At 44.7% G+C, this 16,918-nt stretch overlaps 1 protein-coding gene across 1 annotated transcript in view; it reads right to left on the reverse strand.

The window, feature by feature from the left end:
- Nucleotides 1–16,918, reverse strand: part of MED13L (mediator complex subunit 13L) — a 944,653-nt gene that overhangs the window by 572,294 nt on the left and 355,441 nt on the right. The window contains 3 exon segments of the mRNA XM_053702159.1: nt 210–234; nt 6,083–6,094; nt 14,534–14,562. Of these exon segments, the coding sequence (XP_053558134.1) occupies nt 210–234; nt 6,083–6,094; nt 14,534–14,562 (66 nt within the window).

Consider the following 16,918-nt stretch of genomic DNA (forward strand, 5'->3'; position numbering starts at 1 on the left):
AAAAAGAAGTTCTTTTTGGTCCTGACGTTCATCAGCAGTTCACTTGGAATTCATCTCCCGTTGCAGCAGCACTACCTTGGTTTAAATGGGCACTAGGTCACCATAATATACCTAGTATGCTTCATTTGCACTACAGTGTGCAATACAATTTGTGAGTATTCCCTTGTTACTAAATAGATACTCATTATATCTCCATAATTGATTTGCACTAGGGGTCGCCCTCTTTTTTCACATCTTTTCAAACTAATAAATGTGCTGACAGAACCAGGTAGCTGCAAACATCTTTTACAGATTTCATAAGCATTGCCTTTAAATTTCAGACTAGTAAACACTTTAACCTGAAAATCCTTGTCCTGATGCAAAGAAAAAAAAAACAATATCAAAAACATAAATTATGCTTACCAGATCATTTCCTTTCCTTCTGTATGAGGAGTGGGAAACACTGACCCTGGCCACCAGGAGGAGGCAAAGACACATCAGCCAAAGGCTTAAATACCTTACCCACTCCCCTCATCCCCCAGTTATTCTGCCGAGGAAACAAGGAACAGTAGCAGAAATAATAGGGTATAAATGGTACCAGAAAAAAAATTTTTTAGGTCCACCCAACGGAGAATACGGGCATGGGCCGTGGACTTTCCTCATACAGAAGGAAAGGAAATAATCTGGTAAGCATAATTTGTTTTCCTTCTTAATATGAGGAGAGTCCACGGATTCATTCCTTACTTGTGGGAAACATATACCCAAGCTCTAAAGAACACAATGAAACGGGTAAAAAAGGAGAGGCGGACCCTAATCTGAGGGCACCAAAGCCTGCAAAACCTCTCTTCCAAAAGCTGCTTCAGCCGAAGCAAAAACGTCAAACTTGTAAAATTTTGAAAAGGTATGTAAGGAGGACAAGATAGCCGCCTTACAAATCTGCTCCATAGAGGCCTCATTTTTGAAGTCCCAAGAGGAAGCCACTGCTCTAGTTGAATGAGCCTTAATCCTCTGAGGAGGCTTATGTCCCGCTGTTTCAAATGCTAAGCAAATAATGCATTTCAACCAAAAAGATAAGGAAGTAGATGAGGCTTTCTGCCCCTTACACTTCCCAGAACAGACATAGAAGAAGTTTGTCTAAACTCCTTAGTAGCTTGAAAATAGAACTTCAAGGCCTGAACCACATCCAAATTATGAAGTAACCGCTCCTTCGAAGAAGGGGGTTAGGACACAAGGAAGGAACAACAATCTCCTGATTGATGTTGCGATCTGAAACAACCTAAGGAAGAAAACCTAATCAAGTACGAAGAACAGCCTTATCAGCATGGAATACTAGGTAAGGGGAATTACATTGCAAGGCAGCCATCTAAGATACTCTGCGTGCTGAAGCAATAGCCAGTAAAAAGATAGTAATTTAATGTCAAGTCCGTGCAGACACTCAAACAGAGCCTACTGCAAAAGATTAAGAACAAGATTTAAACTCCAAGGAGGAGCGCTAGATCGAAAGACAGGCCTGATTCTAGTCAGACCCTGAACAAAAGACTGGACGTCTGGAAGCTCAGCGAGCCTCTTGTGCAGTAAAACAGATAGGGCTGAAATCTGTCCCTTAAGGTAACTAGCCGAAAGGCCTTTCTCCAGACCATCCTGGAGAGAAAAAAAAGAATCCTGGAAACCCTGACCCTATGCCAGGGAAATCCATGCTCTTCACACCATAATAAGTAGGTCCTCCACACCTAATGATAGATGTGACGAGTAACCGGCTTACGAGCTTGAATGATAGTATCAATAAATCTCAGAAAAACCTCTCTTGGCTAGGACTAAGCGTTCAATCTCCATGGAGTCAGCCTCAGAGAATCTAGATTCTGATGAACAAAAGGACCTTGTTACAGCAGATCCCTGCCACAAGGTAACCTCCATGGAGGAGTTGAGGACATACCCACCAGGACCGCAAACCACTCCCTCCGAGACCACGATGGAGCTATTAGAATCACTGATGCTCACTCCTGCTTGATGCGGACCACTACACGAGGTAGAAGTGGTAATGGTGGGAAAATGTAGATCAGACTGAACCTCCAAGGCACTGCAAATGCATCTATTAGCTCCGCCTGAGGATCCCTGGACCGCAACCCATATCTGGGTAGCTTGGAATTGAGCCAGGAGATCTAGCTCTGGTGTCCCCCATCTGCTGCAAATCTCCTCAAACACCTCGGGATGGAGAGACCATTCCCCTGGATGAAAAGATTGTCTGCTGCGGAAATCCGCTTCCCAGTTGCCCACACCCGGAATGTGGATCGCTGATAGCCAGCAGTTGTGGGCTTCCACCCATTCCAGAATCTGAGATACTTCCCTCATTGCTAGGGAGCTCCTTGTCCGTCCATCCCTCCCGATGGTTGATGTAAGCCACCGAGGTTATGTTGTCCAATTGGAATCTGATAAACAGAAGGGGCCAAAGCCTTCAGAGCATTGAAGATCACTCGAAGCTCCAAGATGTTGATCAGGAGGAGGGATTCCTCTAGCGTCCACAGGCCCTGTGCCTTCCTGGCACCCCAAACAGCTCCCCATCCTGTGAGACTCGCATCCGTAGTCAATCTCCTAGGATGGTCTCAAGAAGGATATACCTTGGGACAGGTGATGTGTATAGAGCCACCAGGAGAGCGATTCTCTCGACCGACTGTCCAGAGGAATCTGTTGAGACAGATATGAATGATTGCCTTTCCACTGTCTCAGCATGCACAGCTGAAGAGGTCTGATATGGAATCTGGCAAAGGGGATGATGTCCATGCAGGACACCATGAGCCCAATTACCTCTATACCCCAGCCACAGATGGCCTTAAGAAAGTCTGGAGAGCAAGATAATTGGAAGTTAGCTTGTAACGTCTCTAGTCTGTAAGAAATATCCTCATGGATATGGAGTCTATTATCGTACCCAGGAACTCCACCCTGGTACTGGGAATAGGAGAACTCTTTTCTAAGTTTATCTTCCATACATGAGATCGAAGAAGAGAAAGAAGGGCTTTGGAATGGTCTTCTGCCAGACGACAGGACGGTGCTTGAACGAAAATATAGTCAAAAAGGTTTGAGTAGTATCCCAGACCTCTCTCTGCTGGAGGTACCGGTACAATGACCCCCAAGGAGGTGAGATCCCTTACACACCCTAGAAAAGATCCTCTCTTTTCTGACCTTGAAGACAGGTTTGATAAGAGGAATCTGCCCCTGGGAGGATGAGGCTTGAAACCTATTCTGTATCCCTGAGCGATGACCTCTAGTACCCACCACGGGTCTTGCACATCCCCAAACCAAGCTTCCGAAAATAGAGATAGTCTGCCCCCTACCAGATCCAAGGCCGGATCGGGGGCCGCCCCTTCATACTGACTTGTAGTTCTGCTTGAATTTATTCCAGGACTGAGAAGGTTTCCAAGTTCAAAGGCTGCTGACGTTTGGATTTGTCCTTACGAAAGGAGCGAAAATTAGGACCTTGTCCCTTGGGCTTGTTGTTCTTATCCTGCGGTAAAAAGGCACCCTTGCCTCCGGTAACTGTGGATATGATTGAGTACAGGCCTGGACCAAAGAGAATTTTACCCTTAAATGGAAGGGAGAGAAGTCTAGACTTCAAAGTCATGTCCGCAGACCAAGACTTCAGCCAGAGTGCCCTACGGGCTAGCACAGAAAAACCTGAAGCCTTGGCATTCTGGCAAATAATCTGCATATTAGCATCACAAATAAAATAATTAGCTACCCTTAAGGCCTTAATTCTTTCCTGGATCGCGTCTAGGGGACCTTCTACCTCGATCAACTCAGATAAGGAGTCGTACCAGGTCGCCGCTCCAGCAACCGCAGCAACAGCCGCTGCCGGTTGTAACATCTTTCTTAACAAAGTTTCCAGCATCTTATCCATGGGCTCCTTAAATGACTAACTATCCTCAAGCGGGATAGTAGTGTGCTTAGCCAGAGTGGAAATAGCCCCATCCACCTTAGGGACGGAACCATGAATAATTTCTTAAAAGAAAGGGAAAAAGAAGAACCAAGTCTTTCCCATTCATTCTTAATAATGTTCGCCATCTTAACAGGAACCGGGGAAGTCTGTGGTACAATCCTGTGCTCGTAGACTTTATCTAATTTAGGAATACAGGGTTTCTCAGGTAATTTAGGTTCTGGACCTCTAAAGTAGCCAACACTTCCTTCAGCAGAAAGCGTAAGAATTCAATCCTATATCTAAAGTCTGTTTCCTCCACAGCTGGAGGTTTAGAGGCAGCAGATTCAGGCCCAGAAATAACATCCTCCGAAGTATCAGAGGTGTCTTCATCAGCAGATAATCTAGTATCCGATAAATCCAATAAGCTAGTAGATGACCCCTGACAAGGATAGCAATATTTAACCTTTCGCTTGCACTTAGCAGGGCAAGGTAAAAGCATTAAAGGCCGCAGACACTGCCACCTGTAACTGTTCAGTAAAGTCTGGTGGTAAAAGGGCCCCTCCACGTGGAGGATTAGGAGTGCTACGGGAAGCTGCATGTGCATTAGGAGATGACCGCAGAGTACGCACCTCATGGGACGGAGAATCCTCAAAGGTGGAAGGCTCAGTAGTACTAAACATTATCTTCCTTAAATAAAATTACTTTATCAAGGCATGTGGAACATAATTGAGCAGGCGGGTACACCGTGGCCTTCTCACAATATAGACAGGTATAAGACTTGGGTAAAGAGGGGAGTACCCTCTAACGCATCAGAGTCCTCCATAACTTGAGCTTATAAAAAAAAACGACAATAGACATAGACAAAGGCACCTTTATACCCCCAATGGCTGGGGCACTCACCACCTCCTATGACCCGGCCCAAAAGAGAAACCGCTTTGTCTCCGGAAAACCACATGGTCAGGAAGAAGAAGAATCAGAGTGACCACACCTGGTCACGTGGCGAGTCATGCAGGAATGCCCCTGCTATAGCTAAAAGCATGCCAAGCCTAAAAGGCTGCGCAGCTTATCAAAACGAAAGTAAAAACCTGTAGGTTCCAACATCTGCCTGAGTCACATCTCACATGTCGCAGCATAATCACAATATGTACATTATGTGAAAATATCCCCCCCCCCTGTTCAATAATCCCCTTCCGGAGATATTAGCCCTTGATTCCATACAGATAAAAGGAGCCACACTGTGACCCTGTCTTCTTGCGTTATGTGTGTATAAATAATTAAACGATCTTACTGGAATCTATGCCGTGGAACAGAACATAGCCTCTCAAGGCAGTGAAACTCATCAACACTGATTGCTTAGGAGCCGTTAATACGAGTCTGGATGGGTTCGCAGAAAGACTCTCCCTGCATCTCCATACTAACATTCGTCTTAAAAACTTAAACCTCTTAATAAATAAAAATTAATAATAATAATACTAATGAAGTTATAGATTGGAATAGGGTGTTTTCTTTTTCAGATATCAATTTAGGGGTAGTTTCATAAATTCCTTTCACAAACGTGTTGAGGAGGATATATTGAAACTAGAGGAGACCTGTAGTACAGCTAGGTTCAAAGGACAATTTAACTGGACTTGAACGATTGGCAGTGAAGGGCCTTACTTGGGAATGACAACATTGTCATTTGAAATTCTGACAGGGGTGGCAATGTTGTCGTTCTCAACAGATCTGACTACTTAAATGAAGAAAAACAGAATTTATGTTTACCTGATAAATTTCTTTCTCCAACGGTGTGTCCGGTCCACGGCGTCATCCTTACTTGTGGGATATTCTCTTCCCCAACAGGAAATGGCAAAGAGCCCAGCAAAGCTGGTCACATGATCCCTCCTAGGCTCCGCCTACCCCAGTCATTCGACCGACGTTAAGGAGGAATATTTGCATAGGAGAAACCATATGGTACCGTGGTGACTGTAGTTAAAGAAAATAAATTATCAGACCTGATTAAAAAAACCAGGGCGGGCCGTGGACCGGACACACCGTTGGAGAAAGAAATTTATCAGGTAAACATAAATTCTGTTTTCTCCAACATAGGTGTGTCCGGTCCACGGCGTCATCCTTACTTGTGGGAACCAATACCAAAGCTTTAGGACACGGATGAAGGGAGGGAGCAAATCAGGTCACCTAAATGGAAGGCACCACGGCTTGCAAAACCTTTCTCCCAAAAATAGCCTCAGAAGAAGCAAAAGTATCAAACTTGTAAAATTTGGTAAAAGTGTGCAGTGAAGACCAAGTCGCTGCCCTACATATCTGATCAACAGAAGCCTCGTTCTTGAAGGCCCATGTGGAAGCCACAGCCCTAGTGGAATGAGCTGTGATTCTTTCGGGAGGCTGCCGTCCGGCCGTCTCGTAAGCCAATCTGATGATGCTTTTAATCCAAAAAGAGAGAGAGGTAGAAGTTGCTTTTTGACCTCTCCTTTTACCTGAATAAACAACAAACAAGGAAGATGTTTGTCTAAAATCCTTTGTAGCATCTAAATAGAATTTTAGAGCGCGAACAACATCCAAATTGTGCAACAAACGTTCCTTCTTTGAAACTGGTTTTGGACACAGAGAAGGTACGATAATCTCCTGGTTAATGTTTTTGTTAGAAACAACTTTTGGAAGAAAACCAGGTTTAGTACGTAAAACCACCTTATCTGCATGGAACACCAGATAAGGAGGAGAACACTGCAGAGCAGATAATTCTGAGACTCTTCTAGCAGAAGAAATCGCAACTAAAAACAAAACTTTCCAAGATAATAACTTAATATCAACGGAATGTAAGGGTTCAAACGGAACCCCCTGAAGAACTGAAAGAACTAAATTGAGACTCCAAGGAGGAGTCAAAGGTTTGTAAACAGGCTTGATTCTAACCAAAGCCTGAACAAAGGCTTGAACATCTGGCACAGCTGCCAGCTTTTTGTGAAGTAATACCGACAAGGCAGAAATCTGTCCCTTCAGGGAACTAGCAGATAATCCTTTTTCCAATCCTTCTTGAAGGAAGGATAGAATCCTAGGAATCTTAACCTTGTCCCAAGGGAATCCTTTAGATTCACACCAACAGATATATTTTTTCCAAATTTTGTGGTAAATCTTTCTAGTTACAGGCTTTCTGGCCTGAACAAGAGTATCGATAACAGAATCTGAGAATCCTCGCTTCGATAAAATCAAGCGTTCAATCTCCAAGCAGTCAGCTGGAGTGAAACCAGATTCGGATGTTCGAACGGACCCTGAACAAGAAGGTCTCGTCTCAAAGGTAGCTTCCAAGGTGGAGCCGATGACATATTCACCAGATCTGCATACCAAGTCCTGCGTGGCCACGCAGGAGCTATCAAGATCACCGACGCCCTCTCCTGATTGATCCTGGCTACCAGCCTGGGGATGAGAGGAAATGGCGGGAACACATAAGCTAGTTTGAAGGTCCAAGGTGCTACTAGTGCATCCACTAGAGCCGCCTTGGGATCCCTGGATCTGGCCCCGTAGCAAGGAACTTTGAAGTTCTGACGAGAGGCCATCAGATCCATGTCTGGAATGCCCCACAGGTGAGTGACTTGGGCAAAGATTTCCGGATGGAGTTCCCACTCCCCCGGATGCAATGTCTGACGACTCAGAAAATCCGCTTCCCAATTTTCCACTCCTGGGATGTGGATAGCAGACAGGTGGCAGGAGTGAGACTCCGCCCATAGAATGATTTTGGTCACTTCTTCCATCGCTAGGGAACTCCTTGTTCCCCCCTGATGGTTGATGTACGCAACAGTTGTCATGTTGTCCGATTGAAACCGTATGAACTTGGTCCTCGCTAGCCGAGGCCAGGCCTTGAGAGCATTGAATATCGCTCTCAGTTCCAGAATATTTATCGGTAGCAGAGATTCTTCCCGAGACCAAAGACCCTGAGCTTTCAGGGATCCCCAGACCGCGCCCCAGCCCATTAGACTGGCGTCGGTCGTGACAATGACCCACTCTGGTCTGCGGAACGTCATCCCTTGAGACAGATTGTCCAGGGACAGCCACCAACGGAGTGAGTCTCTGGTCCTCTGATTTACTTGTATCTTCGGAGACAAGTCTGTATAGTCCCCATTCCACTGACTGAGCATGCACAGTTGTAATGGTCTTAGATGAATGCGCGCAAAAGGAACTATGTCCATCGCCGCTACCATCAACCCGATCACTTCCATGCACTGAGCTATGGAAGGAAGAGGAACGGAATGAAGTATCCGACAAGAGTCTAGAAGTTTTGTTTTTCTGGCCTCTGTTAGAAAGATCCTCATTTCTAAAGAGTCTATAATTGTTCCCAAGAAGGAAACCCTTGTTGACGGGGATAGAGAACTCTTTTCCACGTTCACTTTCCAGCCGTGAGATCTGAGAAAGGCCAGGACAATGTCCGTGTGAGCCTTTGCTAGAGGAAGGGACGACGCTTGAATCAGAATGTCGTCCAGGTAAGGTACTACTGCAATGCCCCTTGGTCTTAGCACCGCTAGAAGGGAGCCTAGTACCTTTGTGAAAATCCTTGGAGCAGTGGCTAATCCGAAAGGAAGCGCCACGAACTGGTAATGTTTGTCCAGGAATGCAAACCTTAGGAACCGATGATGTTCCTTGTGGATAGGAATATGTAGATACGCATCCTTTAAATCCACCGTGGTCATGAATTGACCCTCCTGGATGGAAGGAAGAATAGTTCGAATGGTTTCCATCTTGAAAGATGGAACCTTGAGAAACTTGTTTAAGATCTTGAGATCTAAGATTGGTCTGAACGTTCCCTCTTTTTTGGGAACTATGAACAGATTGGAGTAGAACCCCATCCCTTGTTCTCTTAGTGGAACAGGATGAATCACTCCCATTTTTAACAGGTCTTCTACACAATGTAAGAACGCCTGTCTTTTTATGTGGTCTGAAGACAACTGAGACCTGTGGAACCTCCCCCTTGGGGGAAGTCCCTTGAATTCCAGAAGATAACCCTGGGAGACTATTTCTAGCGCCCAAGGATCCAGAACATCTCTTGCCCAAGCCTGAGCGAAGAGAGAGAGTCTGCCCCCCACCAGATCCGGTCCCGGATCGGGGGCCAATATTTCATGCTGTCTTGGTAGCAGTGGCAGGCTTCTTGGCCTGTTTTCCCTTGTTCCAGCCTTGCATTGGTCTCCAAGCTGGCTTGGCTTGAGAAGTATTACCCTCTTGCTTAGAGGACGTAGCACTTTGGGCTGGTCCGTTTTTACGAAAGGGACGAAAATTGGGTCTATTTTTCGCCTTGAAAGGCCGATCCTGAGGAAGGGCGTGGCCCTTACCCCCAGTGATATCCGAGATAATCTCTTTCAAGTCAGGGCCAAACAGCGTTTTCCCCTTGAAGGGAATGTTTAGTAGCTTGTTCTTGGAAGACGCGTCAGCCGACCAAGATTTCAACCAAAGCGCTCTGCGCGCCACAATAGCAAACCCAGAATTCTTAGCCGCTAACCTAGCCAATTGCAAAGTGGCGTCTAGGGTGAAAGAATTAGCCAATTTGAGAGCATTGATTCTGTCCATAATCTCCTCATAAGGAGGAGAATCACTATCGAGCGCCTTTATCAGTTCATCAAACCAGAAACATGCGGCTGTAGTGACAGGGACAATGCATGAAATTGGTTGTAGAAGGTAACCCTGCTGAACAAACATCTTTTTAAGCAAACCTTCTAATTTTTTATCCATAGGATCTTTGAAAGCACAACTATCCTCTATGGGTATAGTGGTGCGTTTGTTTAAAGTAGAAACCGCTCCCTCGACCTTGGGGACTGTCTGCCATAAGTCCTTTCTGGGGTCGACCATAGGAAACAATTTTTTAAATATGGGGGGAGGGACGAAAGGAATACCGGGCCTTTCCCATTCTTTATTAACAATGTCCGCCACCCGCTTGGGTATAGGAAAAGCTTCTGGGAGCTCCGGCACCTCTAGGAACTTGTCCATTTTACATAGTTTCTCTGGGATGACCAACTTTTCACAATCATCCAGAGTGGATAATACCTCCTTAAGCAGAATGCGGAGATGTTCCAACTTAAATTTAAATGCAATTACATCAGGTTCAGCCTGTTGAGAAATGTTCCCTGAATCAGTAATTTCTCCCTCAGACAAAACCTCCCTGGCCCCCTCAGATTGGGTTAGGGGCCCTTCAGAGATATTAATATCAGCGTCGTCATGCTCTTCAGTAACTAAAACAGAGCAGCCACGCTTACGCTGACAAGGGTTCATTTTGGCTAAAATGTTTTTGACAGAATTATCCATTACAGCCGTTAATTGTTGCATAGTAAGGAGTATTGGCGCGCTAGATGTACTAGGGGCCTCCTGAGTGGGCAAGACTCGTGTAGACGAAGGAGGGAATGATGCAGTACCATGCTTACTCCCCTCACTTGAGGAATCATCTTGGGCATCATTGTCATTATCACATAAATCACATTTATTTAAATGAACAGGAATTCTGGCTTCCCCACATTCAGAACACAGTCTATCTGGTAGTTCAGACATGTTAAACAGGCATAAACTTGATAATAAAGTACAAAAAACGTTTTAAAATAAAACCGTTACTGTCACTTTAAATTTTAAACTGAACACACTTTATTACTGCAATTGCGAAAAAACATGAAGGAATTGTACAAAATTCACCAAATTTTCACCACAGTGTCTTAAAGCCTTAAAAGTATTGCACACCAAATTTGGAAGCTTTAACCCTTAAAATAACGGAACCGGAGCCGTTTTAACACTTTAACCCCTTTACAGTCCCTGGTATCTGCTTTGCTGAGACCCAACCAAACCAAAAGGGGAATACGATACCAAATGACGCCTTCAGAAAGTCTTTTCTAAGTATCAGAGCTCCTCTCACATGCGACTGCATGCCATGCCTCTCAAAAACAAGTGCGCCACACCGGCGCGAAAATGAGGCTCTGCTTATGCTTTGGGAAAGCCCCAGAGAAATAAGGTGTCTAATACAGTGCCTGCCGATATTATAATATCAATAAACCCAGATAAAATGATTCCTCAAAGCTAAATATGTTTTAAAACTGAATCGATTTAGCCCAGAAAAGTCTACCAACTTAATAAGCCCTTGTGAAGCCCTTAATTACCATCGTAATAAACATGGCTTACCGGATCCCATAGGGAAAAATGACAGCTTCCAGCATTACATCGTCTTGTTAGAATGTGTCATACCTCAAGCAGCAAGAGACTGCACACTGTTCCCCCAACTGAAGTTAATTGCTCTCAACAGTCCTGTGTGGAACAGCCATGGATTTTAGTTACGGTGCTAAAATCATTTTCCTCATACAAACAGAAATCTTCATCTCTTTTCTGTTTCTGAGTAAATAGTACATACCAGCACTATTTTAAAATAACAAACTCTTGATTGAATAATAAAAACTACAGTTAAACACTAAAAAACTCTAAGCCATCTCCGTGGAGATGTTGCCTGTACAACGGCAAAGAGAATGACTGGGGTAGGCGGAGCCTAGGAGGGATCATGTGACCAGCTTTGCTGGGCTCTTTGCCATTTCCTGTTGGGGAAGAGAATATCCCACAAGTAAGGATGACGCCGTGGACCGGACACACCTATGTTGGAGAAAACATAATTTATGCTTACCTGATAAATTTATTTCTCTTGTAGTGTATCCAGTCCACGGATCATCCATTACTTATGGGATATTCTCCTTCCCAACAGGAAGTTGCAAGAAGATCACCCACAGCAGAGCTGCTATATAGCTCCTCCCCTAACTGCCATATCCAGTCATTCGACCGAAACAAACAGAGAAAGGAGAAACCATAGGGTGCAGTGGTGACTGTAGTTTAATTAAATTTTAGACCTGCCTTAAAATGACAGGGCGGGCCGTGGACTGGATACACTACAAGAGAAATAAATTTATCAGGTAAGCATAAATTATGTTTTCTCTTGTTAAGTGTATCCAGTCCACGGATCATCCATTACTTATGGGATACCAATACCAAAGCTAAAGTACACGGATGATGGGAGGGACAAGGCAGGGATTAAGCGGAAGGAACCACTGCCTGAAGAACCTTTCTCCCAAAAACAGCCTCCGAAGAAGCAAAAGTATCAAATTTGTAAAATTTTGAAAAAGTGTGAAGCGAAGACCAAATCGCGGCCTTGCAAATCTGTTCAACAGAGGCCTCATTTTTAAAGGCCCAGGTGGAAGCCACAGCTCTAGTAGAATGAGCTGTAATTCTTTCAGGGGGCTGCTGTCCAGCAGTCTCATAGGCTAGGCGTATAATACTCCGAAGCCAAAAGGAAAGAGGTTGCCGAAGCTTTTTGACCTCTCCTCTGTCCAGAATAAACGACAAACGGGGAAGATGTTTGACGAAAATCTTTAGTAGCTTGTAAGTAAAACTTCAAGGCATGGACTACGTCCAGATTATGTAAAAGACGTTCCTTCTTTGAAGAAGGATTAGGACACAATGATGGAACAACAATCTCTTGATTGATATTCTTGTTAGAAACCACCTTAGGTAAAAACCCAGGTTTGGTACGCAGAACTACCTTATCTGCATTAAAAATCAGATAAGGAGAATCACATTGTAAGGCAGATAGCTCAGAGACTCTCCGAGCCGAGGAAATAGCCATCAAAAACAGAACTTTCCAAGTAAAAGCTTAATATCAATGGAATGAAGGGGTTCAAACGGAACTCCTTGAAGAACTTTAAGAACCAAGTTTAAGCTCCATGGGGGAGCAACAGGTTTAAACACAGGCTTAATTCTAACCAAAGCCTGACAAAATGCCTGGACGTCTGGAACTTCTGCCAGACGCTTGTGCAAAAGAATAGACAGAGCAGAAATCTGTCCCTTTAAGGAACTAGCTGATAATCCTTTGTCCAAACCCTCTTGGAGAAAGGACAATATCCTAGGAATCCTAACCTTACTCCATGAGTAATTCTTGGATTCACACCAGTAAAGATATGTACGCCATATCTTTTGATAGATTTTCCTGGTAACAGGCTTTCGTGCCTGTATTAAGGTATCAATGACTGACTCGGAGAAGCCACGCTTTGATAGAATCAAGCGTTCAATCTCCATGCAGTCAGTCTCAGAGAAATTAGATTTGGATGATTGAAAGGACCTTGTATTAGAAGGTCCTGTCTTAGAGGCAGAGTCCATGGTGGAAAGGATGACATGTCCACTAGGTCTGCATACCAGGTCCTGCGTGGCCACGCAGGCGCTATTAGAATCACCGATGCTCTCTCCTGTTTGGCAATCAGTCGAGGGAGCAGAGGAAACGGTGGAAACATAAGCCAGGTTGAAGAACCAAGGCGCTGCTAGAGCATCTATCAGCGTCGCTTCTGGGTCCCTGGACCTGGATCCGTAACAAGGAAGCTTGGCGTTCTGGCGAGACGCCATGAGATCCAACTCTGGTTTGCCCAAACGATGAATCAATTGAGCAAACACCTCCGGATGGAGTTCCCACTCCCCCGGGTGAAAAGTCTGACGACTTAGAAAATCCGCCTCCTAGTTCTCCACGCCTGGGATATGGATTGCTGACAGGTGGCAAGAGTGAGTCTCTGCCCAGCGAATTATTTTTGAGACTTCTAACATCGCTAGGGAACTCCTGGTTCCCCCTTGATGGTTGATGTAAGCCACAGTCGTGATATTGTCCGACTGAAATCTGATGAACTTCAGTGTTGCTAACTGAGGCCAAGCCAGAAGAGCATTGAATATTGCTCTTAACTCCAGAATATTTATCGGAAGGAGTTTCTCCTCCTGAGTCCACGATCCCTTTGCCTTCAGGGAGTTCCAGACTGCACCCCAACCTAGAAGGCTGGCATCTGTTACAATTATCCAATCAGGCCTGCGAAAGGTCATACCCTCGGACAGGTGGACCCGAGACAACCACCAGAGAAGAGAATCTCTGGTCTCTTGATCCAGATTTAGCAGAGGGGACAAATCTGTGTAATCCCCATTCCACTGACTAAGCATGCATAATTGCAGCGGTCTGAGATGTAGGCGCGCAAATGGCACTATGTCCATTGCCGCTACCATTAAGCCGATCACCTCCATACACTGAGCCACCGAAGGGCCCGGAATGGAATGAAGAATACGGCAAACATTTAGAAGCTTTGATAACCTGGACTCAGTCAGGTAAATTTTCATCCCTACAGAATCTATAAGAGTCCCTAAGAAGGAGACTCTTGTGAGTGGGGATAGAGAATTCTTTTCCTCGTTCACTTTCCACCCGTGCGATCTCAGAAATGCCAGAACTATCTCTGTATGAGACTTGGCAATTTGAAAGCTTGACGCCTGTATCAGGATGTCGTCTAGATACGGAGCCACCGCTATGACTCGTGGTCTTAGAACCGCCAGAAGTGAGCCCAGAACCTTCGTAAAGATTCTCGGGGCTGTAGCCAACCCGAAGGGAAGAGCGCCAAATTGGTAATGCCTGTCTAAAAAGTCAAACCTTAGGAACCGATGATGATCTTTGTGAATCGGTATGTGAAGGTAGGCATCCTTTAAGTCCACTGTGGTCATGTACTGACCCTCTTGGATCATGGGTAGGATGGTCCGAATAGTTTCCATTTTGAATGATGGAACTCTGAGGAATTTGTTTAAGATCTTTAGATCCAAAATTGGTCTGAAGGTTCCCTCTTTTTTGGGAACCACAAACAGATTTGAATAAAAACCCTGTCCTTGTTCCGTCCGCGGAACTGGATGAATTACTCCCATTACTAGGTCTTCTTGCACACAGCGTAGGAATGCCTCTTTCTTTATCTGATTTGCAGATAACCCTGAAAGATGAAATCTCCCTTGTGGAGGGGAAGCTTTGAAGTCCAGAAGATATCCCTGAGATATGATCTCCAACGCCCAGGGATCCTGAACATCTCTTGCCCACGCCTGGGCGAAGAGAAAAAGTCTGCCCCCTACTAGATCCGTCGCCGGATAGGGGGCCGTTCCTTCATGCTGTCTTAGAGGCAGCAGCAGGCTTTCTGGCCTGCTTGCCTTTGTTCCAGGACTGGTTAGGTTTCCAGGCCTGCTTAGATTGAGCAAAAGTTCCCTCTTGTCTTGAAGCGGAGGAAGTTGATGCTGCACCTGCCTTGGAATTTCGAAAGGCACGAAAATTAGACTGTTTGGCCTTTGATTTGGCCCTGTCCTGAGGAAGGGTATGACCCTTACCTCCAGTAATGTCAGCAATAATTTCTTTCAAACAAGGCCCGAATAAGGTCTGCCCCTTGAAAGGAATGTTGAGTAATTTAGACTTTGAAGTCACATCAGCTGACCAGGATTTGAGCCATAGCGCCCTACGCGCCTGGATGGCGAATCCGGAATTCTTAGCCGTTAGTTTAGTCAAATGAACAATGGCATCAGAAACAAATGAGTTAGCTAGCTTAAGAGTTCTAAGCTTGTCAACAATTTCAGTCAATGGAGCTGTATGGATGGCCTCTTCCAGGGCCTCAAACCAGAATGTCGCCGCAGCAGTGACAGGCGCAATGCATGCAAGGGGCTGTAAAATAAAACCTTGTTGAATAAACATTTTCTTAAGGTAACCCTCTAATTTTTTATCCATTGGATCTGAAAAAGCACAACTGTCGTCAACCGGGATTGTGGTACGCTTTGCTAAAGTAGAAACTGCTCCCTCCACCTTAGGGACAGTCTGCCATAAGTCCCGTGTAGTGGCATCTATTGGAAACATTTTTCTAAATATAGGAGGTGGGGAAAAGAGCACACCGGGCCTATCCCACTCCTTACTAATAATTTCTGTAAGCCTTTTAGGTATTGGAAAAACATCAGTACTCACCGGCACTGCATAGTATTTATCCAGCCTACACAATTTCTCTGGCACTGCAATTGTGTCACAGTCATTCAGAGCAGCTAATACCTCCCCAAGCAATACACGGAGGTTCTCAAGCTTAAATTTAAAATTAGAAATCTCTGAATCAGGTCTCCCCGAATCAGAGACGTCACCCACAGACTGAAGCTCTCCATCCTCAGGTTCTGCATATTGTGACGCAGTATCAGACATGGCTCTTACAGCATCTACGCGCTCTGTATCTCGTCTAACCCCAGAGCTATCGCGCTTGCCTCTCAATTCAGGCAATCTGGATAATACCTCTGACAGGGTATTATTCATGATTGCAGCCATGTCCTGCAAAGTAATCGCTATGGGCGTCCCTGATGTACTTGGCGCCATATTAGCGTGCGTCCCTTGAGCGGGAGGCGAAGGTTTCCGACACGTGGGGAGAGTTAGTCGGCATAACTTCCCCCTCGACAGACCCCTCTGGTGACAATTCTTTTATAGATAAAGACTGATCTTTACTGTTTAAGGTGAAATCAATACATTTAGTATACATTCTCCTATGGGGCTCCACCATGGCTTTTAAGCATAATGAACAAGTATCCTCTGTTTCAGACATGTTTGTACAGATTAGCAATGAGACTAGCAAGCTTGGAAAACACTTTAAAGCAAGTTAACAAGCAATATAAAAAATGTTACTGTGCCTTTAAGAGAAACAAATTTTGACAAAATTTGAAATAACGGTGAAAAAAGGCAGTTACACTAACAAAATTTTTACAGTGTATGTAACAAGTCAGCAGAGCATTGCACCCACTTGCAAATGGATGATTAACCCCTTAATAACAAAAACAGAATAAATGACAAACGTTTTTTAAACAGTCACAACAACTGCCACAGTCTACTGTGATTGTTATCCTCCTCAAACACGACTTTGAAGCCTTTTGAGCCCTTCAGAGATGTCCTGTATCATGCAGAGGGAAGCTGAATGTCTGTCAGTATTTTTAGTTGCACAGAAAAGCACTAAAATAGGCCCTTCCCACTCATATTGCAACAGTGGAAAGCTTCAGGAAACTGTCTCAAGGCAGAAATCAAACCAGCGATGTGTAAAAAAAACTAGGCCCCAATAAGTTTTGTCACCAAACATATATAAAAACGATTAACATGCCAGCAAACGTTTTATATGCATCTCTATTAATAAGCCTGATACCAGTAGCTATCACTGCATTTAAGGCTTTACTTACATTAATCCGGTA

The sequence above is a fragment of the Bombina bombina genome, chromosome 2 (genome assembly GCF_027579735.1).
Source record: "Bombina bombina isolate aBomBom1 chromosome 2, aBomBom1.pri, whole genome shotgun sequence".
Taxonomy (NCBI): Eukaryota; Metazoa; Chordata; class Amphibia; order Anura; family Bombinatoridae; genus Bombina; species Bombina bombina.